Genomic DNA, 20,971 nt, shown 5'->3' with positions numbered 1-20,971 from the left:
TGCAAACTAAAAACTAATAGAAAATTAAAATATTTTTGAGCTATGAAGCCTACATATTTGCCATTATGTTTAAAAATTAAAGAAATCAATAATCTTAAGATTTCAAATGCTTTTGAAAAAGACAAAGGGAATATCTTATGTAGAAAGATAAAATGACCTACTGCACTTGGCCTTCTAAAGATTCCTAAAGTTATATCAAATGTTTATCAAAACAATTCACTGATGTCTTACTTTATCTTTTCCATATATTCTGGAGTGTTCTGGTTTGTCATATTTGAAGGACTAATATGCAGTTTGAAGTCTGGTCCAAAATACTCAAAATAATCATTATATGGCAATTCTATTAAAAACAATAAAATAAAATTACGTATTAAAAGCTTAGTTTTCACACAAATCCATACACAAAATTCCAGATTCAACTTGAGAAATATTTCCAAAGAAAATATTTAAACGTGAATGCAAAGTGAATTCATTAACTTACTGCTCTTCTATTTACATGGTTTTGGAATCTAATCACCTACCCATCTATTTCTGTATATTGACAGTTCATCCAATAAAAATATAATAAAAATACTTACCATTAGGAATCTCACAATCAAGGGCAACTGCAGTCTCATATGTCCAACAGCGAGCAACGTTACGAATTGTGTATCCACCTCCCCCAAGCATCAGTAATGGTAAATTGAAAGTTTTTACAACTTCTACACATTTAGCATGACCTAAGACAAAGAGATTTGGGCAACAATAAGTCTGCATTGTTAGAGTTTGAAAAATAAAAATTAAAAAATATAACAAGATTTTAAAAAACCAAAATGGCATTTCAAAAACAAATATGTAAAAATTTCAAGAAATTTCTCATCTTAAATTTTTAAAATAAAAACAATAAAGAAAACAAAACTGTTTTTTATAAAAACACCTTTTACAATAATATACAAAGCACAGTAAGACATAACTGGCTAGTTTAGCAAGTGTCCCTGATAGAAAAGTCAAATATACAACTATATTAAGATCAAAGTATAAATACAACACATTTTTATTAAACAGGAAGATGTTATGTGATATGAAGATGTTTTATTCATGTGTAGTTACACAAGGGAAAAGAAATCAAGTAACAATGAAACATTATGCACAATGAAAGGCTATCCAACTAAGTTTAACTGTAGGTTATCTTTAGGTAGCAGTATTATAATTTTCTTAACTTATTGAAGATTATAAAATTAATACCTATTACTATTAAAAACAAGTTCAATAATTTTCTATGTGTAGAAACTCCGATACAAAGTAAACATAATATAAAACCAAAATATTTCCTTTGGATAAATGTTATAATTTAAGTCAATAACAAGTTACCAGTAACTTCTTAGAATATCATCACTCAGACACATAAGTCAATATTTTAAAAAAGAAAAAAAATCTTTTATTTATAGAAGCCATGCCTGTTAAAGAATTTGAAAAAAAAAAAAAAATAGAAAAAGTACAAAGAAAAAACTACATAAAACTCCATCATCCAAAGGTAATTTAAAAAATATATTCCCTTTCAATTCCCTCTCAATTTTTTAAAGTTTAGTGATCTTGTTACTGTATATTGTGAACATTCTCATTAAGTATTTTTCAATAGTTGTACTACATGATTCATAACTCATTTTTTATTATTGCTACTAGAAAAACATAGCTTTCTTATATTAGACTAGAGGCCCAGTGCACGAATTCATGCATGGGTGGGGTCCCTCAGCCTGGCTGGTGATTGGGGCCAATTGGGGCATCTTGCCCAGTCCCAATGAGGGCCGCAGGAGGTTGGCCGGCTGGGGGGAGGGGCCGTGGGAGGTTGGCTTTTATATATATAGATAGACTGTTTGGGTGTTTTATAAGAAAACAGAAAGTTTACTTACAGACTTCCAAGTAAAGATAGCTGGCTAGACAAAGAAATTTACTTTACTTATATCTCAAACCTGACAAAAAAGGATTATAAAAGGATTTTCTAAAAAGGCTAAATTCCACAAAAAGAAAGACTGAGACAAAACAGACATTAACACTGTAAAGGAAGGAAAGAAATGAACAAGAGGTAACTGACTTTAGCAGGCCTGAGAAATCTGAATAGAGGATGGCAGCAGAGAAAATTACAATCAAGTTTAAGATTTGGGATTATAAATATATGCTTTATATAACTAAAATGCTATCAGTCAATTAAAATATATAGATTTATTATTATTATAAGAGTAAAATGCTGCAGTTTATAATTATGAAAGCTATTGCTTTTAAGAATGAAAGCATTGAGAACTTTCAAAGAGTTAAGACAAAAAATTGACAGTAAATATATATCTTAAGAGTGCATTAGGTAGATCATTTTTGGGAAATCATATGCGTCTTGAGGCAATAGATCGTTATCAACACATATGAAGTTACAATATGAAACTTGCTATTTGGCCATTGTTAACCTACTAAGAAAAGCGGCAATTAATTTCATATAGTTCAACCTAAAAATGTAGAATAGATTATACCATAATTCTAATGTTGCCTGGTACAGTAACAAGCGTGACATTAAACAAAGGAGCCTTTAATATCTGCACTTATTTAATTCCAATTAGGCCAATAGTTATTCTGGAAAAAGTCTATTTGAGAATTCTTCAAATCTATGAGAGAATTCAAAGCAAAACATCAACTTGTTATCTTAAAATTCACAAGGAAAACAACTCCAAAATTATGTCCAACATCTATGATGAATTACTACTGATCCATACATAATACATTAAATAAAATTTCAGATTTATTTTTATTCCTTAGAAGTCCATTCCATAATGGTCATTTTTCTTTAGTTTGTTCTAGACCTCTATCATATGTTGATTTAACACCTGGTCAAATAGAAGTCTTGAAATCAACATAATCTCCTTATCTCCCACATGACTTTTCTCAGGCAGCCACTTGAAAATGTGCTCCACCAAAATGAGAGACAAAATTAAGAGGAAATAGCAATCAGGGGAGCCAATTCAACAGAGAAGCAAAGAACAGCTTACTTTCCACCAGACCAGGTCTAGAGAGGAGACTCATCCAAATAGGACCCCAGATCAGAAGGCTGTTCTCCAAGAAGGTTAAACTGATAGGAAATGATAGAATACTTGATGCATCTGAATATATGAAGCTACTTAGACACTGGCCATTTAGTAATATGTAAAGAGAAAATTAAGGCAATGAAAAACTGGAAAAAGCAAGTTTTGCAATAAAAAAAATTGATAAGCTGAAATGTACTTTAATGTTATTGATGATGCTGTAAAACAGTGACTACCATACCAAAGTTTGTTATAAATACCAGAGTTGTATGGTAAAAATGAAGCTATTAGAAGGGTGTGTGCATATTAGGGATAAAGTGTGAAAAGGAACTGAATCCCTCCTTTCAAAATAAAAAATACACAAGGCTAAAATAAAAAACTAAAAGTAGGAAAGTTTGCATGTTTTTTAGAGAAAGATACACACACCAAAAGAATCAACCAAAAACAATGAAAATAGCTGCCCTGGTTGAGATTGCAACAAGCTCTATAAAACTATTCATGTATGACTGTATACATAAACTTGCCAAAATGAAAAAGACCTAAATAAGACCTTACTGAAATAAGAGTAATTGTAGTTAGAAAAATCAATTTCAAACAAACACATACATAATTTTCTGAAACTATCACCCTTTAAATTGCTTACCTTTGACTGTCAGATTGAAGCAACCAAGTCTATCACCAGATAGCGAGTCTGCACCACACTGTAGCACCACAGCACTAGGCTGATACATCTCCATCACTTTTGAGATGATCTATGTACAAAATAACAAATGTTAATATTTCTAAAAAGATTTTCAAATTCATTTTGAGTTTGAAAATAGTAATACCTACAGGCTTAAATATTTGCCCATAAGATTCATCATCTATACCATCTCTCATTGGAAAATTGACAGCATAGTATTTGCCTTTTCCTGCACCAATATCCTAAAATAGAGAGTTAAACAGATGTTAGAAAATACTTCATAATAAAAAGTTTGACAGATTTTTTTAAATTAAAATATTTTAGGAGATTAAAAGAACAGGTAACAAAAAACAATTCTGTATTCATCATGTGGTTGAGAAAGGAAATAGTACAGAACAGAATAAGGGCATATTTTAACAATAATAGACTGCTAACAAAGCTGAAAAGAACCAATTCCAACAAATTGGTAATGATTTTGGGAAATTTAACATAAGCAGTTAAAAGGCAATATTAAGTCACATATTACATTATTCCAAAAAACTTATCATAAACAGAGTATGTAAGAAATTTTTATGAGTAAAACTACAGAAGATATACTCTGAGCCAAAGGACCCTGTCTACGTAATACAGAATCCTTCTTATGGCTCACAATCTGGCAGACTTTATTGACATTTTAATAGCTTCAGACTAAAGCATCAAAATCTCTACTTTAATTGGGTTTGAAAAAAAATTCTTTCTACTTGTTCAATAAGTACCACTCTAGGCACTTAATACCTCCCAAAAGAAGCAAAGGAGAGAGGTTGATGTCTAGATTCCAGCTATAGACACACTATACATATATACATACTTGTATATGTATATGGATATATACAGGTATATATGGACATATTCCTAGAAGAGATGGGCTAGGGGACATTTCTACAAAATAGTGCTTTAACAACACCAAAGGATTGGAAATGACTGATTCTTATGTATTTTAAATTATGTCTCAATAAATATGAATCTTTAGGGTTAACACCTGTACAAGTTCTTCCCTTATCTCTCATGGAAAGATCCTGCACTAAAAACACAGTTGGAATATACTCTGACAATAAGTACAAGTTGATTAGAAGTTATCACTCTAGGTAGGCAACTCAGAGCTGCTGCCTCTGTTGGACCAAGCTGTATCCTTTTCATTTCTTTCACCACTGCTCCTTTAACACACCTTTGTTTTATTCTTCTATCTAGACACTACTAATCTAATAAATGCAACCAGGGTTTTAACAATGATCTAAGCTCAGAGTAGCCTTTTCTGATTTACAAGGAACTGTCAGGTAGAGAAGGGAATGTTCATTAAAATAACATCCAAAGACACACTGAAGTTTCACAAAAATCCAAATACAACTACACATATAATGTAATGATTGACTTTAGTTTCCTTACAAAATTCCTCATATCCAAAAGGAAAAAATTATGAAGGCTTTTCATGTAATGGGTATAAAATCTTAGTGAGGAAGAGATGTTCAAAGTCACTCTTAAATATTTTTAAAACATGCATTCTCCAACAGCTTCAATCATAAGAATACTGACAAAAAGAAAACAGAGACCTCCATTTGCCATTTCTGAGATTAATTAGGATTACATTATAAAACCACTATCCTTCCTTAAGCTTAACGCTGAGAAGGCTTTAATTTCTACTGGGATGCAATGACTGCAGACAAATGAATTCTAATGGTTTAGAGCAGTGGTTCTCAAATGTTAATGTGCAGAATAACCCCGAGACCCGAGGAGATGTGCTTCTAACAAGTTCCCAGCGGATGCTAATTTTACCAGTTTAAAGGCTCATACTTTGATAACCATTGGGTCTATAAAATCAGACCAAGTGGGGAAAGGCATAGAAGTAGCTAACTGGCATGTAACTGAAAATATAAATTTGCAATTTTAAAAACCACATAATTTAAAATGAAATATATTGACTTCCCACCTACTCTTAAGTTAAAAAAAAAAGGTTTCACCATCACAACTATTACTGAAAGAGCATCAACTTGTAGTCAAATAGTGAAAAGCCACACATTTGAATACTTTAAGGCCACATTAATCTTTTGGTTGGCTAATGATATATCGATTTGAAAAATAACTTTAATAGTTTAGAATTAATGTTGAATGCTACACTAAAAGATATCTCCCCTATAATCCAGACTGAATGAAAAAGTTGTTTACATTTCTTAATTAAACTTCAACAGGCATGTGTGAACTCTAATGAAGCAAAAAATTTCAAGAAGTTTATAGAAACAGAATTTGATCATTGCTTTTTACATTCATGAAATATAAGAGTGCCAAATGAAAGAAGATAATAGATATATAATAGAAATAGTTAACTTAATGTAATAGGCGGGATAAGCTATGGTATTTTCTCTTCTGACAAACGCCAGAAGCTTAAGAAAAATAGATTAAGTCAAGACCAATCATAAAAGGAGAATAGTACAAGAACCTAAAAAACTTAGTCAATTACTTTATTCTAGCAATCAATACCAAAGTATACTACCAATAAGTAGGTTTTGAATATTCAAATTAAACCTCAAGAAAAGTGCTTCATGCTTTGCTTATGTTCAAAAATAGCTATTCAACCAAAGAAAATAGTTGAGCAAAGGAAAGTCCTGTAAGGTCTTATTAAATTTTTACTTATAGTAAGTTAAACTAAATTCTAGATGTTATAGCATATAAAATGACTCAACTCTGCATATAAGATTCAAATTAGTGTCTCAGGAAAATATTAGTTCAGGTACAGGATTACTAGCCTCTCATATTTATCCAGGCAGAATTCAGTCATACCCTTAAGTCTCCTGTTCCAGGAAAGTATTCCCCGTATTTATGGAATGATACAGTCATTACACGATCTGTTGTATAAAAAGCTTCTTCAACACCATCACCGTGATGGATATCAATATCAATATATAAGACTCTCTGGTGATACCTGCAAAGAAAGCCGTAACTAAGTTATTTAAAGGTTTTAAGATGGGAAGAACCACCATGGATTTAGAAAGCCTATTTTTGAGCTCTTAAATGCCAGAAGGCTTAATCCCCTTTCTTACTTTATTTCCTTTAGTCCAATATAAGTGAGAAATTGTACTTGCTGTGAAATCTGTCCTATTCTATGAGCTTAAAAAACATAGTAAATACACATTTCTTTTTATTAACAACGACAGAATATACAGTAGGTCCTCAGGTTACGTTGGAGATCTGTTCCTATGGTTCAACATAACACAATTTTCGCCGTTAGTCAGAACCCACCTACATAAGCACCTACATCACTCACATGGAGCACATACACAGCAGTAATGAAGTGAAACAGTAAAAAAATGTAAAAGAAAGATAACAATTCCTGACCTTTACTTGTGGTAAATAAATAATAAAAAACATAAAGCACATATGTACATACATCGAAATGACAGAATTTTTTTTTTTAATAAATAAATGGGAGATGGCGACATAACCACAAACTGATGTATGTTGAGTGCGACGTAACCTGAGGACTGTTTATACCAATGATGGCGAACCTTTTGAGCTCAGCATGTCAGCATTTTGAAAAACCCTAACTTAACTCTGGTGCATGTCACATATAGAATTTTTTTGATATTTGCAACCATAGTAAAACAAAGATGTATATTTTTGATATTTATTTTATATATTTAAATGCCATTTAACAAAGAAAAATCAACCAAAAAAATGAGTTCGCGTGTCACCTCTGACACGCATGTCATAGGTTCGCTATCACTGGTCTATACCATATTTAAGATTGTTACTTTAAAGCATCTCTCTAGTAAATATTCAATCTTATAATAGGGTTTTGGAAGGCCTGGGGCAGGGGCAGGAGGGGGTCAATAGGGAATAAAGAGGGGAACATCTATATATATAAAAGCAAGTGACCATTAAGACCGAATGACCAGAATGACCAGTCGCTATGACGAGCACTGGCCACCAGGGGGCAGGCGCTAAATGCAGGAGCTGCCCCCTGGTGGTCAGTGCACTCCCACAGCCAACCCTCCGTGGCTACTCCCCCCAGCCGACCAACCTCTCTGACCCTCTATCCCCCCACCCTGACCAGCCTCCCGCGGTACCTTCCTCCTGCCAGCCGGCCCACCTCCTGGGGTCCCTCCCCCTGGCCAGCCAGTGCCCCAGTAGGCCTCGATCACCAGCTAGGTCGAGGGAACCCACCCGTGCACAAATTTGTGCACCAGGCCTCTAGTCTATAATACTTTCAGAAATAAATTTTTTAAAAAATATATTTTTATTGATTTCAGAGAAGAAGGGAGAGGGGGAGAGAGAGAGAAACATCAATGATGAAAGAGAATCATTGATTGGCTGCCTCCTGCACACCCCCTACGGGGATTGAGCCCACAACCTGGGCATGTGCCCTTGACCAGAATTGAACCCGGGACCCTTCAGTCCACAGGCTGATGCTCTATCCACTGAGCAAAACTGGCTATGGTAAGATAAATTAAAAAAAAAAAGAAAAGTTTGGAAATCTATGGGCCACAGCCTAAATTTGGCCAATGGCCTCTTTCTGTACCACCTTTCAGATAAAAATAGTTTTTAAAATGGTTTTACCGCCTGGCCAGCGTGATCGGCCTATGAACCAGGAGGTCATGATTTGATTCCTAGTCAGGGCACATGCCCAGGTTTCGGACTCGATCCCCACTGGGGGGCATGCAGGAGGCAGCCAATCAATTATTCTCTTTCATCACTGATATTTCTCTCTCTCCCTCTCCCTTCCTTTCTGAATCAATAAAAACATACTAAATAAAAAAATAAAAAACAAAGCAAGGATTTCAAGTGGTTTCCTGGGCCCTTGATTAGTCAACTGACACTGCCCAGTTATTTATTTGGCGAGTCAATACCAAACTTTAAGTGACTGAAAAAAATCAGCCTCTATAAAATAGTATGCATGGAATAACTACAGGTAACACATTCAAAGGTAAGAAAACACTAATTCACTACAATTTTAAGTGGAATCTGCTAAGACATGTTACAATGAATGGTGGTTAAAAAAAAAAAATCTAATTTTCTAACTCCAAATTCACATATACCTTTATAGATATCTCTCTCAAGGTGTAGTCAAGGATAACTTTAACACTAACTCCTTCAGCAACTTAAGAATAATAATACCCATTTTTAGATAACAGCCCCATTCTACAATAGCTATGAAGTTATCTACATTTAATTCAATAGGTAACCAAATTTTCTTTAACACAGATTTCAAATATTTGCCATCAAAAGTTAAAACTTATAAAATGTTAAAACATAAACTTCCAGGGTCAATGTCATTTTTCATTGGTTGAAACTATAACTCAAATCAAAATTGCCAAACAACTTCTAATAATTTTTAAAGGGGTAATAATCGGGAGTTTTAGACACTTATATGCATTTCTTATTCTTAAAAATTGAAGGGTTGGACAAATTTCTATTATTTCTAAAATGGTCCATAATAAATCCCTTGAAGATTCACCATTAACCAAATTCATGTGATTATTACTTTTGATGTTGTTTTAAAAAAAACGACAGATTTTTATCATTTTAATTAAAATATTTTTTATAGGAAAAATACCAACACAAATGAACTTACTTTAGTAATTCAAGGATGGCAAGCACAATATCATTAACATAACAGAATCCTGATGCTTCTGATTTCTTAGCATGATGTAATCCTCCAGCCCAATTAACAGCCATATCAGTTTGTTGTCGGTTTAACTTCACAGCTCCAGCTAAGAAACAAGTCAGGATAAAAATTTTAAATGTTTAAAATTTAAAATTAGAAAAACTATACAAAAACCCTATAAGAAAGAGTATGCCACGGGTAAGCCAAGAGTATCCTATATAATAAAAGGATAAGATGCAAATTGACCTAACAGCAGAACGACTGGGAATGACTGGTCACTATGACACACACTGACCACCAGGGGGCAGACGCTCAATGCAGGAGCTGCCCCCTGGTTGTCAGTGCGCTCCCACAGGGGGAGCTCTGCTCAGCCACAAGCCAGGCTGATGGCTGTCAGCACAGCGGTGGTTGCGGGAGCCTCTCCCACCTCCTCAGTAGTGCTAAGGATATCCCACTGCAGCTTAGGTCTGCTCCCTGCTGGCAAGTGGACATCCCCCGAGGGCTCCTGGGCTGCCAGAGGGATGTCTGACTGCCAGCTTAGGCCCGATCACCCGGAGAGAGGGCCTAAGCCAGCAGGTGGACATCCCCCGAGGTGTCCCAGACTGTGAGAGGACACAGGCCGGGCTGAGGGGACACCCCCCCCCCCCCCCCCCGCCGCAAGTGCACAAATTTTTGTGCACCGGGCCTCTAGTAAAATCATAAAAGGCAAGAGTCATTGTTCAGTGTTCTACGTTAGCAATTTCTCCTTAGGTAAATAAATTTTTTTCCTACAGCTTTGATCTGATTAAATAAGAGCATATATGGAAAGTGGTGGTAACAGTGGTAGTTGGAGTAACACAATGGTAGCTTGAAGAGAGGAAGGAAAGAGAAGTCTGCAATTGAAAATGAAATGGCAGTAAGAAAATAAAAAATAAAATAAAAAGCTGGAGTCATTACGATCATAAAACATGGAAGGTTTTTGATTTAAACAAATAACCTAAAAGACACATACCATGTTTAAATCAACTTTAAGTCTGACTAAATGAGGACACTTACCAACTGAGCCACCAGTTGAGAGCTGACAAAACTCAAAGAGTCCATCAAACACTGGACAATCTTCTCCAACATTAACTGTGAAAGATGGATCTCATTAATTTCAACCCATTCTGTGAATTACTAAAAGCCCTTTCTTACAAAAACCATTTCCTACAAATATTTTATTTGATGCAACCATAAAACATATACATACCATAGTAGTGATGCAAACTTTGTAATTTAAACATATAATTTATCATTTTATCCAATACTAGTGACCCTGTGCACGGATTTGTGTACAGTAAAAGGAAATTAATTAGAAGGTGACTGGTGGGATGGGACTGGGCGAGATGGGCCGGACACGCCCTGGAGCCAAACTCCCGCAGTTGGACTCCTGGACTGAGAGAGGGTGCAGGCTGGGCTGAGCCCCCCCACCCCCGAGTGCATGAATTTCATGCACCAGGCCTCTAGTAAATAACTAAAATAGTATTTTATATCAGGAAAAATCCTATATAAAAAAACCCTAATATGCAAATTGACTGAACAGAACCGGTGCTATAACGCGCACTGACCACCAGGGGGCAGACGCTCAACACAGGAGCTGCCCCCCTGGTGGTCAGTGTGCTCCCACAGGAGGAGAGCCGCTCAGCCAGAAGCCAGGCTCACGGCTGGTGAGCGCAGCGGCAGTGGCGGGAGGCTCTCCTGCCTCTGCTGCAGGAGGGCAGTAAGAAGAAATGGGTCCCAGACTGTGAGAGGGCACAGGCCGGGCTGAGGAACAAACCCTCCTCCCTTGCACGATTTTCGTGCACTGGGCCTCTAGTATAATTATAAGCTTCTAAAAATACTCAATTTTAACTAATCAATACTAATATAAACTTTTAACAAGAAACGTACATCTCTGCATCTGCTTACTATACTCAGACATGTTATCTGGTCTTATTGAACGTAGAAATTTGATGTATTCATCACTGTGGTATTTTGTCATTTCTTCAGCAGTGGCTTTATGGGGCCTCTGTGAAGTAAAATAAATGTTAGAATTGTGTAATTACAACTGGTTATATCAGAGTTATCAAACACAAAGTATACAATTTCACCTAACAGTCATCTCAAAAGAATTATATCTTCCAGAACAAATTAAATTCCAAAGCAAATCTAAATTTGTACATGCAGGTTTTAGGAAAATAATCCATTCCAAAGCTAATTCATGCTCCTTTAAAAGCATTAGACAGGTCTAACACAAACTAAGACTTAATCACTACTTTTATTTTAATGGAAATGGGTCAACCCTTAGAAATCAAATCCATGCTCATAAACACTCCTTCCCTATTTCCATCATAAACCTGCTCTGTATCCACTGATTTTATCAATGAAGTCCGAGAAAGAGACTCATTCTCCATTTTAAGTTTTTGTTGACAATCTCTCTTCCTTTTCCTAATCAAAACATCCTTATTCGGAAGAACTATTTCATTTATGACATAATTCTTCCACAAGGCTTTCTGATTGAAAGTCTCATCCAACTTCTCCTTTTCTCTAAATGTCTATATCCAAAGAAAATAACACACACATATTCCCTAATATTGTTAACTGCTTCCCCAAATAGATAAGAACTGTTGTGTCTTGTATCTGTTTATATACATTCCCATCTTTATCTATAAAAACATTTAAGGCAGTTGTTGTAGCTTATGTTATTTTGTACTCTGCTTGTCCACCAACAGTGTTCATACACCAATACATATTTGTAGGATTAATTTCCTCTGTAATTACAAATTTATTTTCTAACAGTCTCAAATCAACTCTTCACCAGCATAGACAGATCAACAATTATTTAGCAAAAATATGTAGTATGCTGAATGGAGTTGTTCTCCATAAATGCAAAAACCTGGAGTAGGGGAAACTGTTTTTAAAAATGTTGATGGGCCCTATCTGGTTTGGCTTAGTGGATAGAGCATCAGCCAGCAGACGAAAGGGTCCCGGGTTTGATTCTGGTCAAGGACACATGCACGGGTTGCAGGCTGGATCCCCAGTAGAGGGGCATGGTGTGCAGGAGGCAGCCTATCAATGATTCTCTCTCATCATTGATGTTTCTATCTCTCTCCTCCCTTCCTCTCTCTGAAATAAAAAATATATTTTTAAAAAAATGTTGATGGAAGAAAGAAAAAAGAGACTATAGGTCCCACACTCTAAATAAAACAAAATGAAAAGTTTCCATTTTCTTCTAGACCTTTTCATCTGCTAAATGTCCTCCACCAAGGAGAATAATAGTTAAAAAAAAATCAGTGCTGAGTATTTACCAAAAGGTATACTCACATATATTTCCATTTTTCTATATAAGCCATAATTTAGCAGCAAGTTATGGGTCATGCGGATTCTATGAGGTTTCATAGGATGGCCTTGTCCATAGTAATAGTTTCCAATATCACCTAAAACAGAAGAGACAAAATGATCAATACAAACAATAGTACGTTCACCATTAAGAAGGTATTTACCTCCTAAACAAGATTTACTTAAATTCCTAAATAATATTAGATGTTGCAACTTTCAAACTCTGAGAAAACCAGGATACTATTATGCACACTTTTAATATGCTGACAACTCCATTAATACAATATTTATAGATTAAAGCAAGCAAACTTTTCTGATTTACAGTTTAATAAAATTTCTCATTTAGTATTAGCCCAAATGAAATGCGCTTTACTCACTTACAAACATAATTTCTGTTCCTTAAAGTGATACCTGCTTTTAGTATCCGTTTTTAAATTCAAATGCTTAAGGTAAATTCTCTGGTATGATTTTAAGCATTTCCAGCAAATATGTATTATTTCTTGGATGATTTACTGGTATTTCTGAAATTCCTTATAAACTTATACATAGATTTATTTTAAAATAAACAACTAAACCACATATCCATCTATAAAATTTCAATGCAATCGATACTTTCAGGTAAAGCTCTAGTGTTTCTGTAATAAAGTTTTAAGGAAGCTTCATATATATACTATTTTTCTAATGTAACGGGCATTTTTAATTTTTACTTTTTAGAGAGAGAGAGAAAGAGAGAGAGAGAGAGAGAGAGAGAGAGAGAGAGAGAGAAAGACACATTGATTTGTTCTTCAGTTATTCGTGCATGCATCGGTTGATTCTTTTATATGCCCTGACCAGGGACTGAACTCACAATCTTGGTGTATTGGACCAATGCTCTAACCAACTGAGCTACCCTGCCAGAGCTGAAATGGGCATTTTTTATAATAGCCTTTATGAAAAATTACTTTTAGTAGTAATTCTAGTTTTAAATAAAGCAACTCCAAAATTTTGTTAGGAGAGGCAGGCTGATTTTAATGGCTTCAAGTCATTCATTTCAACATGGGTTTACATAATAAAAATTAAGAATAAATAATGTCATTTATTCACCTTCAGGATCAAAAAAATCTTTCAAAATCCCGCCTAAACACACACCTTTTTGTTTGTTTAGTGGAAACTGAGAACTCAAAAAAACTTATTTCTCTCATAACTTTGATAACAGTCCATTGATTTTGTTGCTATCACACCTCTAATTTACTTAACCCTTCGGTTTCTAAATAAGCTCTCTTCTGAAAACAATTCATATATACACCGTCATAAGGAAAGCCACCTTTCTCAATGCAGGTGCTAACAACAAAACTAAGACAATATAGACAACTAGCAAAGCAGGGCAATGTGGATGTGAAATGCCTTTGCATTTATCACAATCTACCTTCCAAGGAAAGCTCTTGTCCTACAAGGTGGCAATATATATAGTACCTTGAAATCAGCCTGATCTCAATCAATCTTAGATATGAAAAGCCCAACAGAGTTATAAAGCATCATATTTACAAGTTAATGCAAGGAAGGTATTTCTAAGTTACCATCGCCACCAATGATGATCACAAGAGAAGAATAAAGAAACTCTAGTCTCCACATAACTTCCACCTGCCTCTGTGGAAGAATTACTAATGTGAAATGTTTCTAACACTACTGTATCTTAAGATCAAATACTCTGATTATGGACATACTGAAAATCCAATGAAAAGCCACCAATAATCTAATAATGGTAAAGACCCCAATAATCTGTATAGAAGGTATAGTAAGTACTGTTGCTATTTCTCAGCAAGCATTTTTTTTATAAAATAATGGTGACAGCAGTAATTAGCATTTAATTAATGAAATAATTTATTTTTCAATCCTCACTGGGGACAAGCTTATTGATTTTAGAGAGTGGGGAAGGGGGAGAGTGAGAAACATTTGGTTGCCTTCCCCCTAGTGCCCTGCCTGGGGATCAAGCCCACAACCCTTTGGTGCAAGGGATAAGGTTCCAACCAACCAAGCCACACCGGCCAGGGCAGTAATTAGCATTTATTGAGTGCTTACTAGGAGGCAGTAGTCTACACACTTCACACGTACTATCTGTTAATATTCTCAACTCTATGATGTAGTAATTATTATTACCGTTCCTATTTTATAACAATGAAGAAGGGTAAGATGCAGACAAACCAGGTAATATTGCTAAGTCACAAAGCTAGCAAGCGGGAGGCGACCGGGCTGATCAGGGGAAGGCGCCGCCCCCATCACCTGGCTGCCGTTGCCACTTGCAGCCACTGGGGCTCACAGCTGCCTGAGCCTGCGGCTTCGCAGCTGCTGTGGCTTTGTCTGGATGGACATATTACCCTTTTATTAGTAAAGATGGCTTTTCATTCAGCTTATTTAAATGGTCAGTAACGTAATTTGGGCATTTTATTTACTTATTGTATTTAATATGTTTTTTAAATTAATCCTTACCCAAGGATATTTTTCCCATTAATTTTTAGACAGAGTGGGTGGTGGGGAGGAGAAGAGACAGAGAAACATCTATTGGTTGCCTCCCACATGAGTGCACTGACCATGGCCTGGGATCAACAGAGCCTGGAACCAAGGCACGTGCCCTTGACTGGACTAGAACCTAGGATCCTTCAGTCCATGGACCAATGCTTCATCCACTGAGCCAAACCAACTAGAACTAATCTGGGCATTTTAAATGTCATCCTGATTTTCATCAAAATAATCAAAAACACTTTACCAGCTCAGCTGTTGTGTCTCAGTGGTTGGTGTTGACCTATGAACCAGGAGGTCATGGTTCAATTCCAGATGAGGGGAAATGCCTGGGTTGTGGGTCAATCCTCAGTATAGGGGGTGTGTGCAAGGGGCAGCCAAACAATGATTCTCTCTCATCATTGTTTCTATCACTCTCTCCCATCCTTTCTGAAATCAATAATATATTAAAACACACACACATACACACACACCCTCTACCAATGAAGTAAATTATCCAGAAAAATTAGCTCAAGGTGGCTTCTTGAATCAACAAATTTTGTTACTGTGCCATAAAGAATTAGTTATCTGAAAAGATACAATACCATAAAGAATTAGTTACCTGAAAAATTTTAGAAATCACTCTCTTCCAGAAGTTATCAGTATGAAAGTGGTTATTAAGGTCTATAGTCTCTTATCCAAGTCGTTGGGACTACATGTATTTCAGATTTTTTTCAGGTTTTATAAATGTAATGTTACATCTGCCATTATTTGTGATGTCCTGGAATCTGGACAGCATTCTATAATCATACTTTAATATTTCTGCAAAAATTTTGTAAATATTCACAATAAATGGAGTAAAGATCATAAATATTAATTCAGGTTAAGCTTTTGATTCCAAATGAGTCCCCCCTCCCATTTTCAGATCATTTTGGATTTCAGGAGTGTAAAAGATACCTTTACCCCTAAAGAAAAGCTGACTAAAAAAATGATTGAAGAAAAAGATTTAAAAAAAAGCTACTGTATTATTTTTGCTTTCCACAAACTACTTAGTCCACTAGCACCTTTAACACACTGGTCACTACTCTTCCTTGAATCACTGAGTCTTGACTTTTACTGAGAGTACCACTTTCTTGGATTCACCCCTACCCATAGCCAGTCACCCACCAACATTCAAATATCAGGGTTTCACCCGTTCGTTCATTCATTCACTTAACAAATCAAGAGCCTACCATGTGCCAGGCATTATTCTGGGTGCTTGGGTAAATCAGTGAACAAGAGTGCTGCCCTAAATCGTCTTCTCTCAGGCATGAATCACTTAATTGCTCAATCTAGAAACTTTTAAGTTATTCTTTATTCTGTACCACCACTGCCCAGTTCCTACACCATTACCAATCCATCAACAAGTTTTACTGGTTTTACTCACCCAAACCTTCCTTAATGTAAGTGTCCATGTCTGTCAGCTGCAACCATTATATTTTACTAGAGGCCCGATGCACAAAATTCGTGCAAGGTAGGCCTTCGTGCCCCAGCTGCCTCAGAGCCCCGGCTGCCAGGGACCTTGTGGCCCTGGCTGCCTCTTGGTCACCCCCCCCCCCCGCCCCCCCGCCCCTGCACCCACCTTGGCCGGGTGCTGCTGTCCAAGTCCACCGCCACACATCCCCGGGTCCCCAGAGCGCCATCCCCCACATCGATCACCCCACAGAGGGTGGCCTGGGCCTCCCTCTGTGGGGCAATGGCCAGGCCCCCCAACCAATTGCATTGCACCCACCTTGGCTGGCCTGGCGCCAGTGCGTGCCATAGTGAGTTCATCTGAAAGGTCGTTTTACATATTACACTTTTATTATTATAGATGTAGACCAACATGTATTTAATTCTTGCTTTCAGTCTTACATTCTACCACTCCTTACCATCCTTTCTCCACTTCCAAGAGTTCTCTCTCTTAAAAACCTTTAATGGCTTCCTGAATCTCTTACAACAAAGTCTTGTGTGGTGTGGCCCTTTACTATCTAGCCTGGCACCCCATGGTTCCCCTATGTCTTCCTCTTGGCCTCTTTTTGGTTAAGTGCACCAGGTTCTTTCTACCAGCCCAGGGCAGTTTGCAATGTCTTATGTAGAAAAAAACTCTTTTACGGCTAGCCCATTCTTTTTCTTCAGGCCTTACCTTGTCTGATTACCCTATAAAGGTGTCCTCTCTTACCATCTAACATATACTCTTTTATTTCCTTCTTAAGACTCAAATAATCTTTTGTCTACCTGGTACATGGTAGAGACTTTAAGCCCACTTGGTATTTCTGAACCCAAAACTGATTTCATAAACAAGTATAAGCCAACTGCTATTAAAATACAGAAATAAGACTTATAACCAGTATAAACATCCTTATACCTACTTTTAAATCTGGTCTCATCCATGTTTCAATACTATTATGATTGCTACCTCCCTCCTCCCCAATTCCAGCTGTTTCCTTTAAGGATTTGTTGACAGAAGCATTTAAAGTTTTGTTAAAGGGAAAGAAATAATTACTAAAAATTTTTTTTCTGGTAGCAAAGGAAATCTTTTTGTAGCAGTGAAAATAGGCCCACTCTTGTGTCAACAAGGGGGGAAAAATCTTTAGGCACCAGCTGTTAACTTCTCCTGCTACAATAGCTAGTCAATGTGGAAAAGGATAAGGGGTGGACTGAGGTGAACAGGGATATCAATCTACTTTCATCGTAAAACAGACAAAATGCCCCTCATCCTACCTGTCTGTAACTTGTGGTAGGAAGAATTAGAATGTTAGTACTGATCTCCATATAAAAACATAAGGAATTAAACATCTATTCATCAATAATTTAAAACTCCTTTACTTTTAAAAAATTTAGATGGTGGAGGTATAGGCATAAGCAAAACAGACTCTGATATCATGAAGCTTTTACTAGTACCCATGAAGGAAGACAAGTTAGGCGGTACTAGTGACAGGGAGAAAAACAATATTGGGGTTAAACCTCTCTCTCTGGTAAGATGAAATTTGAAGGAAGTGAATAGTAAAGAATATCAGGGGGAAGAGGGCCCAAACATAGGAACATCTCAGTCTTATTTTAAGTGTTATGTTCTACTATCGTTAAATAATGATGTGTAATTAAGGCCACTGGTATGTATGAACTTCTGTAATTCACCCAGCACATTCTGATTTACTCCCAGAGAAATGATTACCTATTTTATGGATAATAAAGATTTATACTAGAGCTAAGAAACCAAGCTGTTGTATTAAAGGATATCTAGCAAAATCCTTTGGCACTATCGTTATAAATAAAAGTCTAAGAAAACCTGTCAATAGTTGGCTGCCAAGTGGAATTCTTATACAGTAACCTGCTACAGTAAACTAGGAGTATATCAGTAGGCATGATCTTGGTTAATTTTTATATTCTATCTCTGTATAGTATTGAATGCTTTTCTCTGAATCACTTCTCTCCAAACATTTTAATACACCCTATCAGATGAGGAAATAAACAGAGCACAGACCAATTATATAAATTATGTATCCAGTTGACTCTTGAACAACGGGAGAGTAGGTGGGTTAGGAACACGGAACCCCTCGCTTTTGCAGTGGTGAATCCTCCTATAACTTCTGATGTCCCCTAAACTTAGCTATAGTACTCCCTTGGTATCTGCAGGAGACTGGTTACAAGATCCCCTCAACTGCCCCCCTGCCCAATGAACACCAAAATCCCAGAAACTCAAGTCCTTATATAAAATGACATAGAGCCTGGCTGGTGTGGCTCAGTGGTTGAGCATCAACCCATGAACCAGGTCACAGTTCAATTCCTGGTCAGGCCACATGCCAGAGTAGCAGGCTCGAGACCCAGTAGGGGGCATGCAAGAGGCAGCAGATCAATGATTCTCCCATCATTGCTGTTTCTATTCCTCTCTGAAATCAATAAAAACCATAAAATAATAAAATAAGATGACATAGAACAATGCATATAGTCAGTTCTCTGTACCCATGAATTTCCAACCATGGACTGAAAATACCGTTTTTGATCAGTGGTTGGTTGAATCCACAGATATGGAGTACTGACTGTATTTATTGCCCTGTCGGTTAATCAGTTTCTATGTCTCTCTCTCACATCAATGTTTCTCTCCCTTGCCCCCCTCCTTTCTACTCTCTCTGAAAAATCAATGGGGGATTAAAAAAGAAAAAGGTCTGTATATAAGAGGACCTGTACAGTTCAAAGGTCAATTGTATACACATCCCTATTATATTGTATACATAGTAAAACAGGCATTTAATGTAATTGGTATCAAGTTTAAGTCAAAACAAAGAATAGTTAACACTTCTAGATTAAGGATTAAAAACATACTGTAATCATGGTCTAAACACAGCTTGGTTTGCTAATTACATTTAAGTACAGAAATCACATCATTTTAAAGCCAGAAGGAAACTCAGTGACTGAATCTATATCTTTTTACAGGTTATTGATAATCTTGGAGTATATACAACAAGATGGCCAAGTTTTAGAAATATGTTTTTGGAAACTTTGGAGCTATGAGAAATAAGAACTTCTCTTAACTTTTCCCAACGGTTAAAGGATAGCTCATTCATCAATGCCTTGAAGTTTACTTGGAACCAGCATTCCAATGATGTAAGGGTATAGTACTTAAGACACACTATAAAGTATACAGAGAAAAATACATGTCTCTAGAAGTCCCCTTCACTTGCGAGACAAACATTCTGTCTGTGTCACCGAGAGTGTGCCTAATGGTCCCAGTAAGCCTAAAGGTAGGATTCCTGTGATTATAGAACTTGCTACCGCCCTCTTTTTTAAAAAACCTTTCTTCCATTTTCTGTACCAACAAATTAAAACCAGTTAATTCAGGCTAACAGATTATTCAGGCCCTATTACTATTGATACTACCCATTCCCAATCAATTCCATGTTGCATATATCTTCTAGTCACAGAATCTGCATTACTTGCATCCTCTTTCTTCACAATTACAAAAAAGAAAAAAAGTAAAAAAAAACCCACTATTGGTACCTTTATATGAAAGCTTTTGGAATTGTGCAAAGCTTAGCATACTATCACATGCTCATAATTAGCATGGTACCAATCCAATTTAATAATCTCTGCAAAATACTGTATTAGCCTTTCTCCCACAAAAACCCAAAGAATATTCCAAATGTAAGTGACTACAAATTGTAAAAATGAACCAAGAGAGAATCATATGGCCAAAAACAGATAAGCTAACCAGAAATTTCCAAACATTCAATTATACAGCTGTTGGCCACCAGGTAAAGCAGTTGAATAGTTCTGCAATAAAGAACAGATAAAGTCAGAACCATGAGATTTAAATTATTCCACTCTTCCATTCCACCTATCAAGCCTCCATCCCACCCTTGGGACCAGTGCTTGCTCCCATTTCCTCAACAGAGGCTCAACATAAATGGGTCTAGGAACCTACAGCTGTTCATAAAACCGCTACGTAAGTGTACCTCCTGGTTCTGCAGTTCAAGCCTTGTGACAAGAATCACTGTCAACAGCAACTAACAGCAGCAGAAAGAGCCTTAGCACCAGTTCCCCCATACCTTTTAAACCATTCTCCTTTACCCTAAGCTCTGACAAGAACAAATCTCTAAATCTTAGAAACAATACCGTTTTAAAAATTAACTTACACACATGGTTATTTACTTTCCAATATGATCAGGGAATGCAAGGCCAGGATTTTGCCAGTGACCCCAAATATGCATGAATTCTTAAAGAACGAATTTTAAGAAACTTTAATAGTTGATGTTAAAATGAAAATGTAATCCCATCTCCACT

The 20,971-nt window shown here is 36.3% G+C and overlaps 1 protein-coding gene across 2 annotated transcripts in view; it reads right to left on the bottom strand.

Annotated features, from left to right (window-relative positions):
- HDAC2 (histone deacetylase 2) overlaps window positions 1-20,971 on the bottom strand; it is a 28,793-nt gene that overhangs the window by 5,953 nt on the left and 1,869 nt on the right. The window contains exons 2-10 of one of the 2 annotated variants that reach the window (XM_036317129.1): window positions 12,683-12,795; window positions 11,270-11,387; window positions 10,397-10,471; window positions 9,329-9,467; window positions 6,538-6,679; window positions 3,876-3,968; window positions 3,688-3,796; window positions 579-719; window positions 232-340 (exon numbers count right to left, since the gene is read on the bottom strand). In XM_036317129.1, the coding sequence (XP_036173022.1) occupies window positions 232-340; window positions 579-719; window positions 3,688-3,796; window positions 3,876-3,968; window positions 6,538-6,679; window positions 9,329-9,467; window positions 10,397-10,471; window positions 11,270-11,387; window positions 12,683-12,795 (1,039 nt within the window). The remainder of the gene's footprint in view (window positions 1-231; window positions 341-578; window positions 720-3,687; window positions 3,797-3,875; window positions 3,969-6,537; window positions 6,680-9,328; window positions 9,468-10,396; window positions 10,472-11,269; window positions 11,388-12,682; window positions 12,796-20,971) is intronic. The other variant, XM_036317130.1, reaches the window with a different exon arrangement.

Source organism: Myotis myotis, unplaced genomic scaffold (genome assembly GCF_014108235.1).
Source record: "Myotis myotis isolate mMyoMyo1 unplaced genomic scaffold, mMyoMyo1.p scaffold_m19_p_7, whole genome shotgun sequence".
NCBI lineage: Eukaryota > Metazoa > Chordata > Mammalia > Chiroptera > Vespertilionidae > Myotis > Myotis myotis.
This window is presented reverse-complemented; position numbering and strand designations above follow the sequence as displayed.